Source organism: Leptinotarsa decemlineata, unplaced genomic scaffold, assembly GCF_025532065.1.
Source record: "Leptinotarsa decemlineata unplaced genomic scaffold, Ldec_3_MD MMD2_tig00078422_RagTag_RagTag, whole genome shotgun sequence".
NCBI classification, from domain to species: domain Eukaryota; kingdom Metazoa; phylum Arthropoda; class Insecta; order Coleoptera; family Chrysomelidae; genus Leptinotarsa; species Leptinotarsa decemlineata.
The window spans coordinates 18,213,230-18,238,219 of NW_027412747.1; the positions used below are offsets into that span (position 1 = coordinate 18,213,230).

The 24,990-nt window shown below is 35.1% G+C and overlaps 2 protein-coding genes across 3 annotated transcripts in view; both read left to right on the forward strand.

Annotated features, from left to right (window-relative positions):
• Nucleotides 1–1,288: 1,288 nt before the first annotated feature.
• Nucleotides 1,289–20,418, forward strand: LOC111508408 (uncharacterized). Of its 2 annotated transcripts, XM_074186464.1 has the most exons (8): nucleotides 1,289–1,810; nucleotides 3,145–3,316; nucleotides 5,349–5,414; nucleotides 5,551–5,946; nucleotides 6,348–6,619; nucleotides 8,530–8,776; nucleotides 15,871–16,068; nucleotides 16,121–20,418. In XM_074186464.1, the coding sequence occupies exons 1-7, from the start codon at nucleotides 1,453–1,455 to the stop codon at nucleotides 16,019–16,021; spliced, it is 1,662 nt and encodes a 553-aa protein (XP_074042565.1). In that variant the 5' UTR covers nucleotides 1,289–1,452; the 3' UTR covers nucleotides 16,022–16,068; nucleotides 16,121–20,418. The 2 variants fall into 2 exon arrangements, with proteins under 2 accessions (XP_074042565.1, XP_074042564.1); XM_074186463.1 differs by having other exon boundaries at nucleotides 15,871–20,418.
• Nucleotides 20,419–24,766: 4,348 nt separating this feature from the next.
• Nucleotides 24,767–24,990, forward strand: part of LOC111510585 (influenza virus NS1A-binding protein homolog) — an 89,418-nt gene continuing 89,194 nt past the window's right edge. The window contains exon 1 of the mRNA XM_074186140.1: nucleotides 24,767–24,933. The gene's annotated coding sequence lies outside the window, so the exon portion shown is untranslated. The remainder of the gene's footprint in view (nucleotides 24,934–24,990) is intronic.

A 24,990-nucleotide genomic window follows, 5' to 3' on the forward strand; every position in this document is an offset into this window, starting at 1 on the left:
CCTCGCATATGTTGATGTAACATTTCATAGGTAAACAACAAATGGAGCATGGGCGTAATCCAGAATTTTCGATCGAATCAATAGTAGATAGTCATTTGAATTTTCTCAACATATTTTCCGCACGCCCCTGGATCCAGTCCAGAGGATTATGTAAACAATTCCCTCAGTTCCCTTGTCCACATTTTACTGTGAGAGAGATGGATATCCTGGTTGTCTACAAATCTGTTGTGTTTATATACGGAGGGCATCTCTACTTATTTTTTATTACTCTGAGTTGTATACCACCAAAAACTGCATGGGAATTGACGTCCAGTTCTTCCGTCATCCTAGGCACGGTTTGTGATGGATAAGTCTCCATCAGGGTCCACAAATCCTCTGGAATCAATTCTGGACTAGCCTCAACTACCTGAAGATATAATAATACCTGAGATATAATCCTGAATTCGCTAGAAGAAGCATGTAAAAACTAATCAATAAATGATTGATCATTACATAACATATTAATTATTCTTGGAGGACTGAGCATGATTATCTGGTAAGAACTGATTCAGAAAAGGAGAGTAATTCAATCAATTTAGTAGGTCATTAAGTATTGGGAATGTTTCAGTTGACTAATTTCAATACTTTTCAGAAAATCAGTTCAGAAAATCAAATTCATTTCCAAAAGTTCCTTGATGCATGCTTTAAATCTTTTTACTGTAAATGAAGAGTTCTGAATTCGTAACTGAACTGCCCATATCCCTCTATAAGGAGATGAGTAACATAAGTGGAATTCATTTTTCCATTTCTAAAATTGTTTCTAAGTTCCTTTATGCGTGCTTTAAATGTACTTCTAGTTTAACCAATGTAAATCATATGGCAATTTTGATCAAATCTATACATGTTAAAATTCTTAGTTTTATCTATTTTTTAAAGAAATTGGAAATGTTTATTAGCCCAAATAAATTATTGCTCTAATAATTTTCCTAGTTTCTCAGAAATTAATTCCTCATTGATTTATATTACACTATAACTTTCCGAAGTGAGTATTTCAGCTTGCTCTTCATTACTCTTCAAAAAATTGTCTAATAATTTAGGATTGTTTATTTCTTCAAATTGTGGAAGGTTGAATACCAAAAAACAGATAAAAATATTGACCTTCCCGAAAACAATATATTTGCGTACAATATTTGTCATCTGGTGGTTTATTGATTTCATATTATTGGAAGTTTGAAATACTCGACTACTGTCAAGTTTTGACGAGCCGAGAGCATTGAACGCACCCATCAATACAAACTGAAAAGTGGCAACATCGAACATACATAACCCTTCAGATCAATGTCATTGTTGAATTTTTAAAAGGTTTTATTTTTATTTATAAATGGAAATAAATTTCATACTTGAATTATGACATCTAGAGAAGCTAATTAATATCGAAATACCTAGTATAAACGTTTCTCACATACACCTATAATGTGCGAAAATGGATCAGAATTCACAGATACAGTGGATCCCAGGGTACACGTAGAATTAGAGAGGTTGAACAATGCTACAGACGAAATAAATAAACTCGAAGTAGAGTTGGACGAATGCCGAACTGCTTTTAGGCAGCTGCTTTGTGACAGTACAGTAAAAGTTGATGCGATTCGTCTCAAACTGGGAATGTGTGTCGAAAGAGCTAGGCCTTATTACGAAGCCAGGTTTTATTCCAATGAAATATTCAAGCAGTCCCAGAGTGCAGCCATGAAGTTCGAAAGAGCTAATAGTGCGCACAGTGCAGCTAGAGAAATGGTGTATCTGGCTGAACAGGGTTTGGGCGGAAGAACACTCGGTTAGTTTCCATATTTTCAGACATATACTGAATTGACATTTTCGCTAGAGATTTCAAACACGTCAGGGTGCAAAGCAAGTACATCTATACTGACCCATACTTGAAACATAAATTTTAGTAGGTAGTTAGGTCTATTACTATATAATAAGATTTTTTCTGCAGGTGGTTCACAGTAGCAAAATGAAACTGAAAAGTATATCTGAATGAGAAATGATGCAGTTATGAAATTCTAGTGGCATAAATTGTGGTACTCCAGTAAAAAAAATTATAAAGAAATAAAAGTGTAGAAACATAATGTCTGTTATATATTTTCTATGGTTGATATCAATATCAGAATCAATGTCAGTGAAATTGATTAGAACAAGCAGATCAATTAACCCAGAATTGGCAAACCGTTATTTTTGATTTTGACTATCTGAACAAAAACTGGAACCCTCAAGATATTTCTACAAATGTTTTCAGGAATTTTTTTGTTTCCTCTTCTTCAATCATAAAATTTTTGGAAATTTCCCATTAAGTATATTGTGCAACACTTGTTTCACTATTCAATAACTTCTTCAGACTTGTTCACACCAAACTAACTTCTACTTATTTCTTCATATATATAACTGACTGTTACTACCTACCCAATGACCAAGTTTTTACCATTCTTGGAACAAACATTAAGTTGGACATGTAATAAAAATTATGTTGGTTTTCATAGCAATATTAGGTAAAATCTTCAACTAATTACTGATTTCATCATTACAAAATGAAATGAACAAAGGGTAATTATTCAATTTTCTTTGGTTATTGAACAAATGTTCTAATTTTTTTTATGTATTGATTAAAATCACTCAACATACAAAATATGATTTGGAAATACTGAATTGCCTTCTCTTTCCAAAATTCACTTCTATATTCGTTTCTTCTTTTGGAGAGAGTTCTTCCTGTTTAACCATACATTTATGGATAGCAACTACATGTCAACTTATATACTCCTGTTTATTATGTGAGCTATGACCAAATTTTTCTTTTTCTAAATACGAGTGAGATTTATTTGTGGGTTACCAATGAAGATCAAAGTCTTGTGATGCCTAAAGTTTTCAAGTTATAAGGATAGACTAGGTTCATTGCCTGTTTTTATAGTTTTTTAGAAAGAAGGGAGTCGATGATATCCACCTCATAACCGTTATTGATAGCAATTTCTTTAAGGAAAGAAAATTGTTTAGAAGTGGAATGTTTAATAGTCTGTAATATAAAAAGATATATAGTGAGACACTGGTCGTGATTTCGCAAAAAGAAGTGTTACTTGAGAACATTTTATTTTATTCATTCATTGAATATTTTCTCAGATCCAGCATGGCAGGAAATGTTGAACCACGCAACCCAAAGAGTCAACGATGCTGAAAGGGATCGTGGATTAGCGGAAACTGAACACAGAATTGCTTGTGTTAAACACGAGGCCGCCAATGCTAAAGTACAAAGTTTACAAAAGGAGTTGAAGAGAGCAATATCTAAAAGCAGGTAATTATTTTATATCAACTGAGGGAATTTGATATAATTTTGTAAACATGTTGTGTTCTTTAACTCACCAAAAGCTTTATTCAATTACATTTTTTTTAAAGTATAATCTGCACAGTCTAGATGAAATTCAAGGTGCGTAAAAACACCTTATGCGATCAGTTGAATCCCCTCCCTAATGAGTAATGTGTCAAAAAATACTCGATCTGTAGCACTCTTGATAAAAAAGTCCAATAAATCTCAGCATTCCATTCAGAGAAGTGCAAAACGCATAACAAGTGAAACTTATTGACAAACTTTGAATATATACATTTGGAAATGAATCAAAGTGTGAAATATTTTTACATAATGGTTCATAAATTAAAGATCTTAGTGATCAAGTAGAAACGATGACATTTCCCCTTATGAAGAAGCGATCTATCGGATTGACAGAGAACTCAATCTTTGAATATCAAAGATAAATCAACCACCAACGAGATTGGTCTCCCACTGCAGCTTCCACTGCAAAGCAACCAACTGAAAACAAGAGCCCAAATAACATATTTGTTATTCAACACCAGACAACGCTGTTTTAACTCTCCATAGGTGTTATCAGTGGTGCTAGACCAAACCAGAAATGCATTGCTGGACTCAACTGTCCTTGAAAAACAAGCCTGGGTAAGTAAAGGCAATGACATCTCCCCTTACTATGACGCCATCTATCGGATGGAAAGAGAAGTCCAACCTCGAATATCTAAGAAATGAGGTTCCCATTAGACGGTCAGTTGTAAAGCAAAGCTTCAACCTCGACCACTGACGAAATTCGTCCTCTGTCTTTCAGTTGTATTAGGCTGAACCACAAATGCACTGCTGGACTTGATTGTCCTTGAAAGGCACCTAAGGCAAGACCTTTAGCAAGTCAAAACATGGCTATCCGTGATTCACAGATGCATTGTGTTTGGGATCTATTTTTCAATTTTCTGAATGTAATTTTAATACATCAAACATACTATTTTATACTAATTTCGTAACAGTTTCGTATTTCACATTCAACTAAATTTAAGCACTCTTAGGTCCGATTTAGATATCCTAGTCCTTGTCTCAGTTTTTGTTTCTATTTTATACTTTGTTGTCCCAAAAATTTTCAAGACAGGTCAATTCGTACAGCATAATTTTAATCCTAATTATTGAGACTAGTCACATCTGACTTACACTATTACCAATTGGAATAAAATTATGAGATTTGCAACAATTTCAACAAATGTGACTTGTTATATACTCACCACTACATAGTATAAAACAAAGTCGCTTCCCGCTGTCTGTACCACCGCAAAATGGCGGTTGCGGCGGTACCGGCTTGCGGCGCATTCCTATAAATAGCGCGTCGAAGGCCGCGCTTCGTCCTATGGCATATAGCACTTTAGCAGCGATCACACGTGTTTATATGTATATTCAGTATCTGCATTGCACCCGTGCGGATCCGGGGCGGAGTCGGGAACTTTCAAGGTCACAATTTGATATATGATAGAACTGACCGATATTTGATGAAAACTAACGTATTCAAAAAACACTTTATTATGAGATTTTCACTGAACGGTTTCACAAAAAACCACCCCGTGTTTCGCCATACAATGGCTTTTTCGGGTGTGCCTTTACTAACTAAATTCTACATATTCAATGCTTATTATATCTAATTTTACAATTAGATATAATAAGCTGCTTCTATGCTTTTTAATTCTTTGGGAAAAAGTTCTCCCTGTTTGGCCAATATACAATTTTGGGCAAGAGCCTCAAGTCACAATTTGAGGACAAATAATTTGTTCACATTGAGATTTATCAATCGGTACTTAATCTATTAAAAAAATTATATGATCAGAATACTGGTTTCAATAAAATATACATTTCTATTATTAACTTTTTTTTTTAGAGATATGACAAGCTGCCTATATTTGAATTCGTTTGGTACAGAACATATTTTATACCTTTCTACTCATTTATAACCTTTTATTTTGCATGAATTGTACACACTTTTTATTTGAATTTTATTTTTCTTTAGTTTATCAATTCGACGGTCCCTTTTGAAAATGAGTAGCCTTTTATCACAGCATGAGTTGATGTTTCTGTAAGTATTTTTTTTGTATCAATTAAATGGCAATATACAATATTTCATGTTTGAATTGAAAAATTCAATTTGCATTTGTTTGTGTTATGGAAAATTGTTATTGAAAATTGAGTAAATCGAATATTAATATTCCCAGGCCTTACTATGAATTGAAAGCCCATTACAATCAGCTTCTCGAGCAGCAGAAGTCAAGAGTTCAAAGCTTGGAGTCGCAGGTGTCATCTGCAAAGTTAACCTACGCAGATGCATTGAGAAACCTCGAACAGATATCGGATGAAATCCATCTGAACAGAAAGAAGGCTTCCTCTCTTGTAGGTAGCTTGTCGAGCGGTAAACAAAGAAGTCTCGACTCGAACGTGTCGATGCTTGACGACGCACAAGAACTGATCGAAGAGTACAAAAGTCTTCCGCAAAAGCTCGGAGAGCTTTCGAGTCCTATCACATCTAAGCTTGAAGACGTTGAAGGTTACCTCAATCCAATTCACAGTAGCAATGCTAGTAACTCTTCTCCTATATCGCCTCTATCGAATAGGTAAGTTTATGATAGGACTGACCAATAATTGAAGAAAATCCATTATAAGGTAATAAAAAAAACAGGTTATTGTGAGATTTCCACTTGACAGTTTACAAAACCCCAACACGTGTTTCGATCACCAAGTGATCATCTTCAAGAGGAAGATCAAACAAGATCAGTTTGATCTTCCTCTTGAAGATGATCACATGGTGATCGAAACACGTGTCGAGGTGTTGAGATAACGGTTTGGTGTTGGGAGAAAAAAACTCCAGTAATATTCAGTCCACATACTATTGTTAACCAACCTTTCTGACACTATTTCATATGTCCTCCACTAAAGATTCAACTATTTTCTGAATCACATGTAACTGTGCCTTGCATTTAATATTTTTTCAAATAATTCCAAATTCATATTTCAGTGGGAAGCTAGAAATTCCCAGTGTGACCCAGAGTCAGTCCAGTGAATGGACCGAAATTAATTTGGACAATTCCAGTCCTGAGGAAGACTTTCCATACAGAAAATTAGAAACGGAAATCACATATCCGAAGCTGGTGAAACAAAATACGATGCCTATCCCAAAGAGCGAAAACGAGTTTTCTGCAATTAAAAATAAAATGAAATTAGACACGAGTATATCAAATTGGATCAGCAGGTCTTCTGCCAAAAATGATGAACTTCCAGTAAATGGCAGTAAGTAGTAACAGTTTTTTATTAGGTACTCATTATTTCAATGGGTGTGACAGAAATAAAGAAAGGAAAAGAGAGAAGAGGGAGATGAGAGAGAGAAAGAGAGAAATAGATAACTTTGAGCGAAAAGTTAATTTCGATTTTATGATATTTATATATATGTTTTGTTGTTTGTTTGGTGTTAAGATAATGACCTTGAACAAGAAGCACAGAAGCATGTTGGGCCTAAAAACAGGTGCTTTTGGGTTGATTTTTCCAGCCACTGTTATCACAAAAGTTATTGAAATAAAACAGTTTTATCTTCTTCTTGAAGATGATCACTTGGTGATCGAAACACATGTCGAGGTATAAAAATAACGATTTGGTGTTGGGAAAAAACTCCAGTAATATTCAGCATAATTTGTAATAAACAGATCTTCAGTACTGGTTGCACATAGATCATTCATGAAAATTATGAAAAATATTGGACCGATAATACTACCCTGTGGTATTCCGATATTTGATGATGATATTTCAGATTTATACATTTTTCCTTGATTCTTAATGCACATTCTTCGAGTTCGTTCAGTGAGTAAAGATTTAGTCCATTTCAGAGCATTCCCTCTAACACCATATCTCTCTAGTTTAACCATCAACAGGTTTCTATCTAAACAATCATAAGCCTTGGAAAGGTCCAAAAACATTCCCAAGGCTAGTGACTTTTTCTCCATGAAATATAATATATTTTGAGTGAACTGAAAAATGGCCGACATTATTGACCTTCCTTGGATATACCCATGTTCATTTTTACTAAACATGTTGCATTCATTGAAGGAGTCCATTAATGGTGTACAATATGCCAATTCAAATATTTTCGCAAAACTTGGTGGTATACTTATGGGTCTGTAATTTTCCATCACTTCCACATCACCCTTGTTGTAAATAGGTTTCTCCAAAGACAGCTTCAGTTATTTAGGAAATATCCCAAATTTCAAAGACTTGTTTATGATATAAGCTAGAACTTCTTTTATGTAAACCATATTCTCTTTCATTAGTGAAGTAGGTATTTCATCATCTCCACTACTTTATTTTTTATTTTATGTCCTAATTCTATGATATGATTTGGTGTAACTTTTTTTAAGTATAGCGACTTATCATTTTCTGTAATATTATTGAAAGATGGAACATCAGGAATATCTTTCATCATTTGGGGTATAATGTTCAATAAATATTTATTGTATTCAACTGTGATTACTTCAGGTTTTCCTTTAATTTTACATTCTGAAATGTTGTTTTTCCCTACGTATGGTGGGTGACGCAGAACTTCGACGCCCAATTCGTGTTGACCAGTGACCAGTGCCGGTTGCGCAAAAGCGCAACCAAAAAATGGCAACGTTTTTACTCAATATCTTTTCTACTCGCTTGTTTGAAGAATAACATTTTTTGAAAAGTGATAAAAAAACAAGGTGGCCATTGATCATGTTTGATGTTGTTTCTCAACCGTTTTTTGGCACACGCCATTTCCAATACTACACATCAATAAATATAGATTAGAAAGACTAAAAAATACGCTTTTATAGCATACTAAACTAAAAAATTAAATTTAAATATAATTTAAAAAACTAAAAAACATGCTTCAAAGAACATCAAACTAAAAAGTTGAAAATATTTTTTTCAATAAGCTTAAAACAATACCGAACAAAAAATAGTAGTATTATTGTTTTTTCGATGATCTTTGAAAGCGGGTTTTTTAGTTTTCTAAATTATATTTATTGATGTGTAGTATTGGAAATGTAATTTTATTAAATTAAAGTAGTGAATTGTTTATCATTCTTTCATTATTACATGAAATAAAAAACTGTTCTGCTACCGCCACCCCCAACAATACTACTGATATAAATCACCTGATTTTCATTAACGTCATGCTACTTCAGGCCGAAGACAAAGCTTGGACAACATATTAGGACCAACAGGAGAAAAAGTCAAAGAAATATTTTCGCATGGAATGATGATGCTCAACATCAGTTCACTCGGAGAGAGAAGAAATAGTGAACCAAAAGTTGGATTGACTGAGGACAGATCTAAAAATGGGAGTTCCAGAAAAATCCCCAGTCCACTTGAGAAAACCATGACATATCTAAATATCGAAGATGATAATTCTGACACAGAGAGTGTATCCAGGTTTGTTTCTTTTTGCATGTGATTTTGTAGTTGCATCAATTTCTAGTAGAGTATCTAGGAAATAAAGGGGGCGGTCCAAAAAAAACAGATGCATTTACTTCCTTCACTACTGACAAATTTCAAGATTTGCACAAAATTTTGTGTGAAAAATTAAATTAAATGCTCAAAAACATTTGAAATATTGACAGTGGCATACGATGATTGTACTCTGTACCAGAAAAATGGTTACAAGTGATACACGCTTTTCACAGAAGGTCGAGAAGATGGGAATGAAGACGCTCCAGCACATCAACAACCGTTAAAAATGTTGAGAAAGTGAAGAAAATTATTATCATTATTAGAGAAGTTTATTTCTTTATTTATTCAACGGGTAACCCCCAATTTTTATACAATATATTAACCTTAAGAAGTTAACTATTCTAGTATCTATAGGTATATCTAATAAATCAACCTACATGGAGAAAATTAAAATAAAATTGTGATTGAAAAAGTCTTATGATATTTGATAGAATTCTGGACAAAGGAGAATGTTTCCTATAATTACACCTATGAAAGTCGAGACTGAAAGTTCGATTGTTACGTGTCCTTCTCTGTCGGGACTTGACAGAGAAGAGTTGTGCAATTAATTTCGTTGTTCAACAATTTATGTAGGAATATTATGTTCGCAAGTGCCTGTCTTGTACTGAGTCTGAGCAATCCAATAGTAGAGCGAATGACATGTTCATTTTGTAGGCAACATATCTAAGAAATTCATTCATAACTTTCTCAATATCATAACTGTGGTTAAAGTACGTTGGAGACTAGATACAAGTGCAATACTCAATCACTGATCTAACCAATGCAAAGTACAGTATTTTGATAGAAAAAATGTTGATAACATCTTCAGTTGATCTGCATATTAATCCTAACATTTTCATCGCTTTGTTAGATATGTGTTCATACTGTAAATGAAAGTCCATCTTGTCATCCATCATAACACCCAGATCTCGTATAGATTGTACACGTTCCAACATCTTCCATGCAATACTATAAAGGTTTAATGACTTTGAAAAGGAAATATTTTTACATTTTGTCACATTGTAATCCATATAATTCATCTTACACCAATCAGAAAAAAATGTAGGCTCCATTTGAATTTCGCACAATCCTGCAACGAATCTATTGCTCTAAACATTTTTAGATTATCTGCAAACATCAGTATTTCACAGTGAGTAATTTTTTCTTTGATATCATTTACAAAGATATTGAAGAGAAAAGGTCCCAAGAGACTCCCTTGAGGTACTCCTGAGGTAACAGATATCTCGTGAGAGACAAATCCTTTAATTTTCACAAACTGTGAAAAATCACATAGATAACTTGAGAACCAGGAGGATGTCAGCATATTGCTTAGCTCATACCTCGTACACATTTAATGGATTTACACACAATTATCCGACTAGAATAAGATCCCATATCGCTATTCCCAATAATAGATCAACCTCTGCTAAAAAAAACTTATTGGTCTTAGATTATTTAACTCTCTACCTCAAAGAAGCTCCAATAACCATGTTCAAAGCAAAACTGAAAACTCACAATGCTCTGCCTACTATGCGTTGTGGAATTGGCTGCGGTGGTAGTGCGCCCGACTCACGATCGGAAGACCGTGGGTTCGATTCCCGCCTCGACCAGATATTTTTCTCGAGAGAATTTATCCGGTTGAAGCTGGGATGATTCTGCAACCGTGTTAGGAATCACACGTTGAAAGGTAAGACCTCGTTAGTCCTTAGCTCGCACAAGTTCTCAACTTCTGAGAGTTGTCGTTCGTATGGGGACGACAGCTGGTTAACGAAAAAACAGATTTTAAAAACAGATTATGACATCTCTGAATTCAAATATCCTATTTAGATTTAGGATTAGTTGTAGTCAATGACTTGTCAGAACACTATGTTGTGTAATATTGACAAATAAAGTACAATACAGCGAAGGTAGTTCGAAAATTGGTGAATGACGTCAACGGCGATCCAGATTTGCTTAAAAGGGTTGAAACCGCTGATGAATCATGGGTATATGGTTATGACATCGAAACCAAAGTCCAATCATCCCAATGGAATAGCTCAGGAGAGCCAAGACCAAAAAAAAGGACATTAAGTCCGATCAAATGTCAAGGTTTTGCTCAATGTATTCTTCAATTACTGTGGCTTAGTGCATCAAGAGTTCTTGTCACATGTTAGATAGATAGATAGATAGATAGATACATTTATTTCAACAGAGTATTTTATAATCATTCACAGGAGTGGCAGAATATTTTTGTCTGAGAAATACGTCAACAGAAAAATTGTAAAAATATCAAATATGTGTATATATAAATCTAAAAATGAAGCATTCAAAATGAATAGCTTCAAGTTTCAAACACAATTACAAACATATTAAAATGTGCGTCATATTGCGCATGATTACTGAAAGTAGAGATAATTTCTATAAATACATAGCGCAATTTTGAATGGAATTTGTTTCATAAATTTCCACAGGCCAAAAAATATTCATCAGTATTGTAGGGCTCTAGATTACATAAGAATTTTCTTACAGATTTCAGAAATCTGTTAGCAACGACAATATCTTTTATGTTTTTCGGAAGATTATTATAAAATTTCATTCCAGCATAGATAGTGCTACGTTCATATAGGGATTTTGCATGGATGGGATATGAGAAGTCTTTTTTTTGTCTTGTCTCGTAAATATGCGTTTTGCGATGTATGTCAAAATGGCCTGGATGATTGATAATAAATTTTATTGATTCATATATATAGATTGCTGACACAGTAAGTATATAGTTTGTTGATCTTAAAGGCTCCTCTGCAGGAATCTCTTGTATTTATATTAAAGATTATTCTGATAATTTTTTTTTGACATAGGAAAACTCTATTAAACCCATGACATGAGCCCCAGATGATTATTCCTTGTCTCATAGCGGAGTAAAAATTCGCATAATATACTGTAACTAGTGCTTCAAGATCAACATTTTTTTTTAGAACTCTCATGGCGTATGTTACCGAGGATAGTTTATTGCAAAGGTTGTCTATCTGAATACTCCAACTTAAATTGTCATTAATGTATATGCCTAGAAACTTCACTGAAGTATTACAAATGATTTTTTGATTGTGCATAATTATGTTTTGTGGAGTTTCTATACTGTTATTGACTTTGAACATGATACAATTTGTTTTTCCATCGTTCAGAACTAACTTATTCTCTAAAAAATAATCTTTGAATTGTTCTATTATTTTGCTACCTTTTTTTATAATATCAGGTAAGTTCGCACCTGTTAATAGAAGATTGGTATCATCAGCATAATTGATAATGTGAGCAGTGTTTATATCTGCTATAACCTCATTAATATCGTTGATAAATATAATAAATAATATTGGACCGAGAATACTACCCTGTGGGACACCCATAGACATATCTAAAGCATGAGATCTTGCCGTTTTGTCTTTTAAATTGAGTTCTACTATTTGCTTTCTATTTTTCAAGTATGAATTGAACCAGTCATACGATTTTCCACGAGTTCCATATTTATAGAGTTTCCATAATGAAATGTCATGATCTATGCAATCGAAGGCTTTAGATAAATCCATGAAAACTCCACATGATAGATCTCCTTTGACCATTGCTTCTAGGACTTCATTGCTGAGATACATCAAAGCAGTTTCAATTGACTTATTTTTCAGATAGCCATGCTGATTATTAGAAAACATTTTGAAGTTTGTAAAAAATTTGACTAATCGATTCACCATTGCTATTTCAAAAATTTTTGATATACATGTTAAAAGACTGATTGGCCTGAAGTTGGAAATGTCCGACTTATCCCCTTTTTTGTGAAGTGGTTTCACTATCGCTATCTTCAGTTCATCTGGAAAAACTCCTTCCTCAAAAGATTTATTGATCAGGAAGGTCAGAATACATACAATCTCATGAGCACAGCTTTTCAGTATGTGTATGGGTACTTCATCAATAACTGTGCTTCTCTTGTTCTTCATTTTGTTTATTATTGAGAGTATCTCATCTTCTGTGACAGGGTTCAAGAACAGAGTGTTGCTGTGTGTACAGTCAATACACTGTTATAATGCCTCAGCCACCGTATCAGCCAGATTCGTCCCCCTGCGACCTTTTTTCAGTTTCTTAGATTGAAGAGACTCATGAAAGGAAGGGGTTTTGTAAAGATTGAGGAGATCAAAATTGAATCGCTTACAGAGCTCGAGGATAAACTAAAAAGTGCATATCAAAACTGCTTTGAGGATTGGAAAAAACGCTGGCACAAGTGTATTATACCTAAGGGGCTACTTTGAAAGGGACAATATGGAAATTGATGAATAAATGAATGTTTTTCGAAAAAAATAAAAATTTACCTTATTTTAACAGAGAACGTATACAATCACTTTACTCAACACTTCGTTTGTCGATCTCTCTACGGCGTTTGATTCACTGGACGATGATATTCTATTGAAAAAGGTCGAACTGTATGGATTAGTGGCAGAATGGTATTCTTTTTTGATAGGAAGGACTCCACAAATACTTTTGAAATTCAAAGTCAATAGTAAACTTGAAGAATCTTACTTTTGGATCCTCTGTTATATGTCAATGACATTCCTCAAAGCTCATACTTACCACCAGTTTATCAATTTGACAATTATGCGTCTTGCTTGACAGCAGCCAAGGATATTATGAATCTCGCAGTTAATGCAACAAAGTTGGAAAATCAAATATTAGACTGGTGTTCTGGTAAAAACCTTTGCCTGAATGTTTCAGTCGACAGTCATCTGCGGCAGTCATCTTGAGTAGCGTGGTCGAAGTACTCTTCTTGACGTAACTATCAACTGATATGTCAAGAAGAGGACTACGACCAAGCCACTGAAGAGATTGGAGATTGTAACCGAGGAAGACTACAACAAAACCCGGAAACCAACCAAAACATTGACGCCAGCCATAAAAGCCTACCTTGTTTGAATATTGGTGAAACTATTGAACCAGAAGTCAATGTTCTGGTTAAACTTCGATCAAAATCTGCTTGATTCACCCATTTACAAAGTTTGTAGAAGTGGAGATTGACAAAAATTTATCTTTTAAGAGGCATGTTTCAAATTCTGTGGTAACGATGAACAAAATATGCTTAGCAATTCATCAATTAGTGGTTCAGTTGACATAAATGATACGCGAATTATTTATTTTGCGCATGTGCAGTCAATTCTAAGCTATCGATTGATCTTTGGCGGGGAACCCATCATGCTGCTACAGCTTTCGTGGTGCAGAAATGCATTGTGTGGAATACAATAGGACCAGGCTATCAGGCAACTTTTATTGAAACTTGGACCATGGGGGTTTCCTTCCCTTCACGTTTCTAGATTACATCACTTATCAAACGAAAAAACGAAATACATGTCTTACACCTGCTATAAAAATCGACACCCAGAATTTAACTGTTTATCCATTAAATATAAAAACGAGTCCATAAATATACATGCAAATTATGATATTAAATACCTGGGTATAACGATTGATCAACATCTTAGATGGGATAGGCACGTACGGAATGTTGTAAACACTCTCAGGAGCATGCTCTACAGATTCAAATATTTTTCAAATATATTAGATACTAACCATATGAGAATATTGTACTATGCCCTTATCGAGTCGAGACTGCAGTATGGGATCCTGGTTTGGGGAAGTGCCTCAGAAGTACACCTGAAACAGTTAATAATTTTATAAAAATACTTCCTAAAAATTATCCATAAAAAAGTGAGGAATTACCCATCTGAAAGACTATTTACTGAAACAAAGATTTATGACTTGAGGCAACTCCACTTTTTCAACATTATGTTACATACCTACAAAAACAAAAATAACTTAATACAAAAATTAGACCACACTTACCAAACTAGACAAAAATCAAATTTGTTTACGAAAACAACAGCAACTAAAAGGAATCTTGGCCAGAGAAATCACTATTACTTATGCCAAAGGGTATTCAACCATGTTCCTGAAAACTTGAAAAAAGAAATAATCATGACGAATTCTATCAGTGTCATCAAAAAAAGGAAAACAATATATATTCAGTTTGCAGAGAAATAATGTACATGATTTCCTGAATTGTAAATGAGAAATATACATTAGATTTAAATTCGTGTTATCAAATAAATTCATCAATTAGGGTATACATATGTAAAAGGAATAATTATTTAATTGCCAACTGACATGGAAATTGCATTTTATGGATATGATACATGTGTACTCACCGGATTCCCATGTACAACCTCGAGTTTCTGTGGGATTCATGTTTGTTTACTGTAGGTTTATTCTGTAAACTTCACCATATCCATGCACTTGGTAACTAAACATTATTACTAATTCTATAGTACTCTTTCAATTTAATGATCTATAATATGCTTTTAGTATTGTAATGATTTATATTTACTATTGTTATATTTTATCTTGTTTTACAAATTTTACTGCATCAATTTTATCTATGTTAAAAATTTGCAACCTACATTGTATTTCATAATTTTAATTTAAAATACTTAAGGAATAAAATAACTATTAATAAACCACCCTCACCGCGGACAGCCAATGGCTTTGCGGTTTCTCTCCTTGTTTATTTGTTCTACATAGTTTATAAGATATAATGTTGAATTTTATCCAAATAAACCTTATTATTATTATTATTATCATTTTGTAAGGAACATGGATAGATACACACTGAGGGACATGAATGTGCGTTCATCCAGTGAACTGAGAATACCACCTCATAGAAACGGCTCTATTTGAAAGAAGGGGCAAGTACAGAGCCATCAAATTATTAAATGACCTCTCGGTCGAACTATTGGAAGGATGCACTCGCCTCAAAACTGAGGAGTACCTGTTAAATCATTGTTTTTATTCCATTGAAGAATACCTTGCCGCCCAATGACTTGAACATGTCTCTTGTTATTTGTCCAATGTGTCTGTGTTAATTTAGTATATTTGTGCTGCATAAATATTTTTGTAATGTATCTTACAGAATGTGACTAAGCCAATATAACTTGTAGATTTGATGACGTTAATGAATATTATTTTATTTTCAGTGTCGATATGCTGAACGAAGACCAGATCAACTTATTGATGTTGGACTCTAACGCGGTCTGTGAGCAAATTTTGGGTACGCCGATGACAGAAATCATGCTGTTTCCCCCGTCGATATCTTCCAACCAGTCAACTAGTCAGCAAAGTAAATAATCCTGAGAGGAGATTCAAATACTCGAGTACAACAATTCATACCTAAGGTTTTTGTAGTTCAAACAAAGATTTCTAGTCATTTTTCATTTACATTCTTAGGATTATCCGGAACTCCATATCAACGAGCAGCTGAGCTATTTTTGTAGCCAACGGGTCGACCACAAGTAAGGGAATTAAAATAAGTTAGTTTCGAATGTTTACAGCCTAATCCAGTGAATTTTGAAAGTGTAGCATTTCAATATTGATCTCTATTTTTCAAGTTGAAAGTTCTCCTATTGGGAACTGCCAGTGCTTTCACAAGGATTGTCTTTCGTGGTCATTTCATCAAAATAATTTGAGAAGTTATCTTTTGACACGGGGGAACAATGGAAAAGAGTTGCAGAGTTTCAGAAGGTTCAGTTTATTCTTTTTCATTTTTTTTTTACTCTGTGATCATTTTCATTTTGTATGTTGATTGTTTTATTCTTTCTATTTCATTTTAATTTCACGTTTTATTGCTTGAAATAATAGATATTGTTACGTTTTTCCCCGTGGGTTGACGAATAATTGACTACACTGAATAATCAAACTTAACTTTATTTCATTTCAAATACAACAAAAACTTCAACTAAAACTTCACCAATTATTTGAATGTCTATCGCCTTACTAGATCACTTCGCGAACCGCACTGTAACGTCCACTTGACTGTGTCGATATTCTCATGGCTAGCCTTTAAATATCGTAATTGAATGCCGAAGAACTTTCATCAAAGTTCGGTAGCATTATTCCCGCTGCTTCCAGAGAGGCGGGGAATCATCGTACATTCGCGCGCTCTTAGCTACGTCACGTTTGGTTTATGGTTACCAGTGGCGGCCGGCGTTATTTTTTTCGGGCATGATTTACAACACTACCCCCTTCGCTGAGGTTGTTTGCCCCGAACAAGAAGGCTCAGCCTCTCTATGTGGACAACTTTAGGCTTGCTTCTGGGTGACAATTGGATTCTGTACACCGGATCGTTTATCTTTTTGGTTACCAAGTAAGGTCCTTACCATGGTCTCCGCAACTTGGGACACAAACCTTTCCAACGTTGGGGTTGGTAGAGCCACACTGCATCGCCCTCCTTGAAGCTCAGTTGCAGCGACTTTTTGTCAAATCCTGTCGCTGGAAAGCTGTAATTCGTGTACAATTTCCAGCCTCTCCTTCAGGTCATTCAAATACTCTGAAAGAGGTATCTTTCGAGATTCATCGAAAGGACTGCCATACAATACATCTATCGGAAGCTTCAGTTCCTTACCAGTTAACAACATGGATGGTGTATAACCTGTCGCATCATGTTGGAGCTCCTGTATGCCAACAGAAAAAGAGGGACCAATTTATCCCAGTCTTTTTGGTTTTAGGAGACAAACATCGAGAGGTAGTTATTGATGGTGCGATTATGCCTCTCGACCATTTCATCGGATTGTGGGTGAAGAGCAGTTGTTTTTGTCTTCTTTATTCCCAACAGAGTCATCATTTCCCGCCATAAATCTGATTCGAAGTTGCGGCCCTGATCCGTGTCTGGCAATTACGTTCTGCAACAGGGCTTCTGTCACCGTTATAGCCTCTTGGTTGAGTAAGGCTACTACTTCAGGCCATTTGGAAAAGTAGTCCATCACAACCATGAGGTACTTGTTACCGGATATGGTCATAAGGAGTGGTCCCAAAATGTCCACTGTGATTCTCTCGAAAAGGGCACTCACCGAGGTACTGCTTCAACTTTCCTCTTTGCCTTGTCTTCGGACGCTTTCTCGAAGAGCACAGCTCACAGCGCTTATACCACTCTTCCACGTCTCGACGGCAATTGACCCAATAGTACCTCTCGCGCACTCTCGCTAGAGTTCTATTTACTCTGAAATGCCCTGCAGTGTGATTATCGTGAAGCTGTTCGAGGATACACGTCTTAAGAAGGATTATCTGGAATTTGTGGGTTTTTCCATCCAGGTTTTCCTATTTCCGAGTGAGTAGGTCATCTCGAATGCCTACGGGGCCCATTGGAGCCTTTTGGAACCTTTTCCTGCTGACCGTGCTTGGAAATCTCTTGCCATTCCGGTCTCGCTCCTTTGGCAATCCATTCTGGTACAGTTTTCAAGACGGGATTCTCCTTCTGCGCTGCGATGATGTCTTGCCTCGTCAGGAACGTAATGTCACCCTCAGAGGCTGTTAACGATTGTACCACACCATAGTCAGATGATTCCTCAAATTGTCTGTCCGTATCCCTGGATAAGGGACCCTTACAGGTTGTTACCCTCTGGGTCAGACAGAACACGAAGCGGCACGGAACCCGAAGCGGCGGGAGGTAGGGGAGCTTATCTCCCTATCAGAGCTGTCCATAAAGGAGTCTCTGCCCGCTAACTCATCACGTCTGGTGGGAAGTTCTTCTTCTGGTAGCTGGGTATCCTTGTCCTCCTGGCATACCGAATGTCAGGCATGGTCTTCTTGAGAGGCTATCTGTGTTTCCGTGACTTTTTCCCTTCCGAATTTTCCAGAAAAACCTCTTCAATTTTTTTTTCAACTCCTTCAAGCTCCTTATAAAATTTCCTTCCGACTCCTTAAAGCTCCCCTTCAAATTTCCTTTCAACCTCATCAAACTTCTCATCGACTATTTGTTCCAATCCCTCCTTTGTTTCCTGAAATACTTTTTCAAATTCCTCCTGAATTAATTCCTGTACCTCCCCTTTACTCACTTGGGAAGATTTCAAATTTTCAAATAAATGATGATACGTCTTATTGTCTTTTGTTTCTTCTGAATATTTACTAATAATTTACGATATTCCTCTTGTTTTTCCTGAATATCTAGTAGTAATTCACGATCTCCGTTTCGGCGTAATCGTTCATCCTCTCTTTTGCGTTCATCTTTCTGTCTTCTGCGTTCATCTTCCTGTCTTCTTCATTCTCCGTCAGGGTCGCTTGCAAAGCGTCGAACATTTTCTTAAACTCTTCCATTTCATCGTAATTGACACTCCTTGTTTTCACCATAAAACAATAAATTTTCAGTCAATTATTCCACTTCCGACACCAAAGGTTACGTTTTTCCCCGTGGGTTGACCAATAATTGACTACACTGAATAATCAAACTTAACTTTATTTTACTTTAAATACAACAAAAACTTCAACTAAAACTTCACCTATTATTTGAATGTCTATCGCCTTACTAGATCACTTCGCGAACCGCACTGTAACGTCCACTTGACTGTGTCGATATCGTCATCAAATATCGTAATCGAATGCCGAAGAAATTTCACCAAAGTTCGGTAGCATTATTCTCGCTGCTTCTAGAGTGGCGGGAAATCATCGTACATTCGCGCGCTCTTAGCTACGTCACGTTTGGTTTATGGTTACCAGTGGCGGCCGGCACTATTTTCTTTCGGGCATGATTTACAACAATATTTAAGCTATTCAGTATAATTTTATAGATTTCGAATCATAGTAGAATTATATTGTACAATGGAAGTCCGAACTAATGGTGATCGGGTGATCTTGCAGGCCACCTGAGAGAACCATGTGTTCTATAGGGTTTACGGATTCAGAAAATTATCTAGATTCTAAAAATCAAATAGTATACGGGATGTTTTTTGTAAAAATCAAACTTTGATGTCATTTTCGAAAAAACCAAAATTTGAGAAAATTCTCCCATTACTCATAAAAGGTTTTCTTTATGAGCATATTCAGTATTTCGAATTTTGTAAAAATAGCTTGACAAATAAAGGAAAAAAGGAGGGTGTCACCCAGTATATAATTTTTGTGAAACCTGGAAGATCTTCATGGGATAATATAGTGGCTAATTGAAATTTATGGAAAAAATGAAGCAAATCAGTTATTCTACAGACAAGAAAAGTAAACTTCGAACTCAATTCCGAAATTACAATTGACTTTTGTGGAGACATAGCCTTCAGAAAAAATAGTGATTAATTTATTCACAACATTTATTAACTCATTCAATTTTAGTGTGCGATTGTTTCTATCGGTATGAAGAGCTTTTTGTGATTGAGATCAATTGAAAAGTTTCAAACGTAAGTTATATGTAGAAACAAATTTGAACCTTCAGCACAGTTTCAATGATTTCATATCTCAGGGTTTATTTTTATATAGGACAGAAGTTTGCAATAACAATCTTGCCTTCAGATCATTTTATAAATGGTTCCTTTGATATTTTTAAGGCCTTACAAATTCGGCCGAATGTTTGAAAACTTTTTCAAGTTAGAAACTAGATTATCACTCCAGTGATTAGATTCGATAGACATAATATTTGGTGTTCTCGTATTCCAAAGATATTCAAACCGCTTTTCCTTGTAGACTAGTCAATAAATTCTAAAGCAATATTATGAACGTTAAAAATTGTTATTCAATCATTATAAATTATATTATATGGTGATTACGAATACGTTTGTTTCATTAACCTCTTCAAAGATAATTTTGGACATTGAGGTCCAACTTTCCATGTATCTGTAGCAGATAGACCAGAGAAGCATTTTTAAGGTCATTTTAATAGGGAACATTGAGATTGATAATAATAATAGCATTTCCTCATAACATAATAGAAAAAAACATAAAATGAAAGAATGTGAACGTTTTTATACTCACTGCAACAAAGCTGCAACAAAAAATATCGATATTAGATAGCTTGTTTGTATTACGACACATAAATTTGATTGGTGACTTCAACATCAAGTTCGTTTGTGCCCTTTTGCTGAAAAATATTTTATTCTGCGTAGACGCTAGTCTTGAAACAAATATTTCAATATCTGCTAGTAGTGCAGAACAGTCTATTTTGTCATTTAATAACTTATGTAAAAATAAAACAGATGCCTGAATTCCTTCGTTTCTCTAAACCAGAAATCAGAGTAATTACAATATCTTGGGGGTTACATTCCAATGATTCTGAAACTTGAAGAATTTCAGAATTTTTTTTGTACTCAATTGCAGATGTATATTGATTGTGTATGGGATTCAATTTTATGGATTCATATTCTAATTTTGGCCTCACCAAACTGAAATACAGAAAGGTTAGCGTTAATATATTATGGAAATTCTTACAGTTCCTTATAATAAAAACGTAAATGCAGCAAGCTGAGTTTATAATGTAATTAATGTGATAATTGAAAGTCAGATGTTCAAAATAGACACCTAAATTCCAGATATTATCTGTTTTATCCAATATAATGTTATCAATGTGGTAAGGAAATTGCAGTGTATTGAATTTTCGGCTGAATGTCACAATTCTGCATTTGGATATATTCAAATAGAGGTGGTTCTTCAAACACCAACCAAACTTGTAATGAATCAATCTGTTTTTGCAGAATGGTGCAGTCATCTGAAGTGTTTATAGATGTGTAAAGTTTCAAATAATCAGCAAACATTAATCTATTGCAGGTTAACGAGTTGCACAGATCGTTAATAAATGATATAAACAAGAAGGAGCCAAGATTAGATCCTTGCGGTATTCCGCTAGTGGCTACACATGCCTTTATATATGATAAGAATCTCGGATTCTTACCTGGTCAACCGGAAATTTAGGGTAAGAATACACCAAGCTATCTCTACGGATTTTTCAATGGAAGCAGGTGTTCCGCAGGGGTCCTGTTTATCCCCACACCTATACTCTCTGTATACATAAGACTTTCCAATGTTCGCAAAAACGAATGTAGGCATATATGCAGATGATACTGCCATATATGCCCATTCTTACTCTAGTGAGGTGGCAACACGCCAAATACAGATTCACCTGGATCGGTTAGTTGTACCGTACATGGAGAGGAATAAGATAAGGCTAAATCCGTCAAATACTGAACTTGTCAATTTCACGAAGAAATTCACCGACGTGAAGATCTTCAGGAAATTGACGATTCAAGGAAAGTGTGTGGAAGAACCGAAAAGTGCAAAGTATCAGGGGGTTATCCTGGACAAACGTTTTAATTTTCATGAGCACTTGAGTCTGGCAATTCAGAGAGCGGGAGCGGCGATTAAACCGAAACTACCCTCTCATTGCACGAAATTCCAAACTGAGTGTGGACAACAAGCTCCTGATATATAAGCAAATTATCAGGCCAGCTATCTTATACGCTTGTCCTGTGTTCTGTAGCCTTAAGAGGACTCCATTGCGGAGATCGAGACGATGCAGAATAAGGTGCTTCGTATCGTGACTGACAATGATCGATACATTTCATTGGAGCGTTTACGAGCGAAAGTCGAGCCGATTACGGATTTGATCCGAAGACTTGCTTCAAGTGGTTCCTTCCGAAACGGCAGTTAGGGTTTATCATAATAAACCTCGTTGATTTATGAAGCACTCAATATTTTCCATGAACGACATGTAAATGACCGTTTGTAAGTTCATGAAAAAACTGGCATAGAAATCTTCCTGTAGACATTCTGTCCTGGTTTATTCATGAACTTTTTCCAGGAGTCCAGCTAACCAATACATCGACAGCTATGTTTTCATTAGAATGACCTGAATATCAAAACCATTTAATGATGTGCGTAAGCCTTGGCGGCGGGGGGCACATTACCTAGTCGTTTTAATAAAGTCTATGTTTCTGGGTGAGCATCAACCCGCCAACATCGCGGGGGGCGTTCCCCACCGCCTCCTCTCGGCGAGGGCGCGTCTGTCTGGAGTTACTTTGCTACTCTACCTTTAAGGTAGAGGTACCTATGAAACATAGGCATGTAAATAGTTTATTTTTAATAAAAAGATTTTTGCTTTTTGCTAGTGGCTAATTACGTATTTGAAGAGATTGATGAGGTTTTCCTGTAATCTTAAAAAATATGAAACGAAGAATTTTCAAATATATCATCATTAACAGCCTTTGTTTGTTGGATTTATTGAGGGCTTATATAGTGAAGATTTCGTAGATAGGAACAGGATGACTGCTGTTGCTGACCAGCAACAGGCTGCTTTATTATGCCCCAATTGTTTTTTTTCTTGTGTAGATTTTTTGTTATTGAAATTATTCTCATTCTGTTATATTTCAACTGCTTTTCTATTGAGGGGTACCCAGTCCCCATTGTAAATTTTTCTGATTGAGGCAGTGAACATAATAATAAATGGTCTTCATTTTACGTGGCGCTGTTTAGCAAAGCACTATTCTTCCTCCCAACCACATTTGAAAAAATAAACATTACATTGGCTTGCCATAATATAAATTAATTTCAGGAAAATAGTAAAATGAAATACAAATGTTTAGGTTCAGATCACTGTTGACTGAGCAATTCAATTTCAAGTTTTCTTCTGAATAACGGTAGTGATACATTTTTCGAAGATTCACTGAAGGATTGTTCATATATTGTGCTGTTATGATTTGGAACGTTGATTTTTCACCAAGTAAGTGGGTTGTAGTCTTTGTATCAGTTTGTGAATGAAACGAGCGGAATGCAATTCTCCTGTATTGCATTTTTAACCAATTTGATTTATTGAAGGGATCACATGGTCTCTGTAATTCAGGCTGAATATTAGTCTGATGTAAGCTTTTTGTACTTTATGAATTCTTGCAGAAGTTGTGAAATCGAAAAGAAAAGGTGGTGTTCGGTGACCATGGTTTTTTTCACTGTGAGAATAGTCGGAAATGTTGGTCTGCCTGGTCTGATCACGAATTATATTAATGAAGCTGATGTCTATAAAGGACAAGAAACTAAAAGGACTTGCATGTAAATCATCTGCTCCAGACCATAACACAGCTACTGGGTTGTCTACACATTTGAAGGCAATTTCAGAGCCGTATATTCATCATTCATTGGTTCCCAAGATATAATCAATCAAAATACAGTATCTACTCATTTTTCTTACATGTTTAACAAATTATCAATTTTCACATACTGTGTTTTGGCAAGGAGCAGCCGAAATAAGTTGTTACTTCAGAAAATACCCGAAAATAGAATGTTATTATAATAGTCGACTATTTTTTGTCTGCACAAAACTGTCATTTCATTAATCCTACATAAAATCTAGTTGAATGTAGTTATCTAAAACCCATACCCTCACAACCTCACCGCCCTTTGAGTATGATCAAAATAAAAATTTCAACAATAATTTGAAAAAATATTTATAACGGAAATAAACGAAATACCTTCATTCAAGTGCATTGAGTGGTTTGATCTTGCGAGACTACCATAAGTGATAAGTGACGTCATTACAGGTAGCGTTTTGTGTAGTGTCAGAATTAAGCAATTTGGCTATCCTTTCCATGTGAATGATTATAATCGGTAATTAGGACATGATATATTCCTTGTATTTGTTAACAAAGCAACACGTAACTGCTTTCATTCTATTATATTTTATACTATATAATGTACTTTTCAGTCATATTTGTAAATAATTCTCGTAGATTGTGTGTGGAAATTGAACTACTCCGAAAAAAAAATGCGAATCTAAGAACTATAAATCATGATAAACACTTCTGGGGTCTATCACATACTGCACAAAATAAATAACTGATTTAAGAATCAAAATTGAAAGTTTCTGAGTGTGGGTATGTTCAAGATTACCAATATCGTAACCCTGGGTTGGTTAACCCCAGTCAATCATATTATGGAACGTATGTTTAGTATAACCTTGACCATAGTTTATGTTTTACGATGTACTGTGCTCCCCTCTACTAACCTGTCACTTCATGAAGCGACATCTAGGAAACACTAACAGAATAGAAGTAATAAATTGGTTACTTGCTCTTTTCAACAATAGATGGTATCGGTACAACTTGATGTCACCGGTGAAAAGCGACTAAATCCGATATTTGGCTGATTGGAGCGCATGGTTATTAGTCATTTAGATGTTGATAATATTATGGCAGCAGAAGTGTTCGGCCACATTTCTTATGTAAAGTTACATTTTTATGGCACGCGATTCTTATAACAGTGAGTGTTTGTAGTGAAATTGACTAATAGTTGTGTTCATTAATCAAGTGAGTATTCGATTTACGGATATTTATTTTCACATTAATCAGCGTGAAAAATCGCCA

Coding starts and splice junctions, on each gene's coding strand:
- LOC111508408 (XM_074186463.1), top strand. CDS start 1,453: ATGTGCGAAAATGGATCAGAATTCACAGATACAGTGGATCCCAGGGTA. Junction 3,317..5,348: donor AGAGCAATATCTAAAAGCAG/GTAATTATTTTA, acceptor ATTTTTCTTTAG/TTTATCAATTCGACGGTCCC. Junction 5,415..5,550: donor CAGCATGAGTTGATGTTTCT/GTAAGTATTTTT, acceptor TAATATTCCCAG/GCCTTACTATGAATTGAAAG.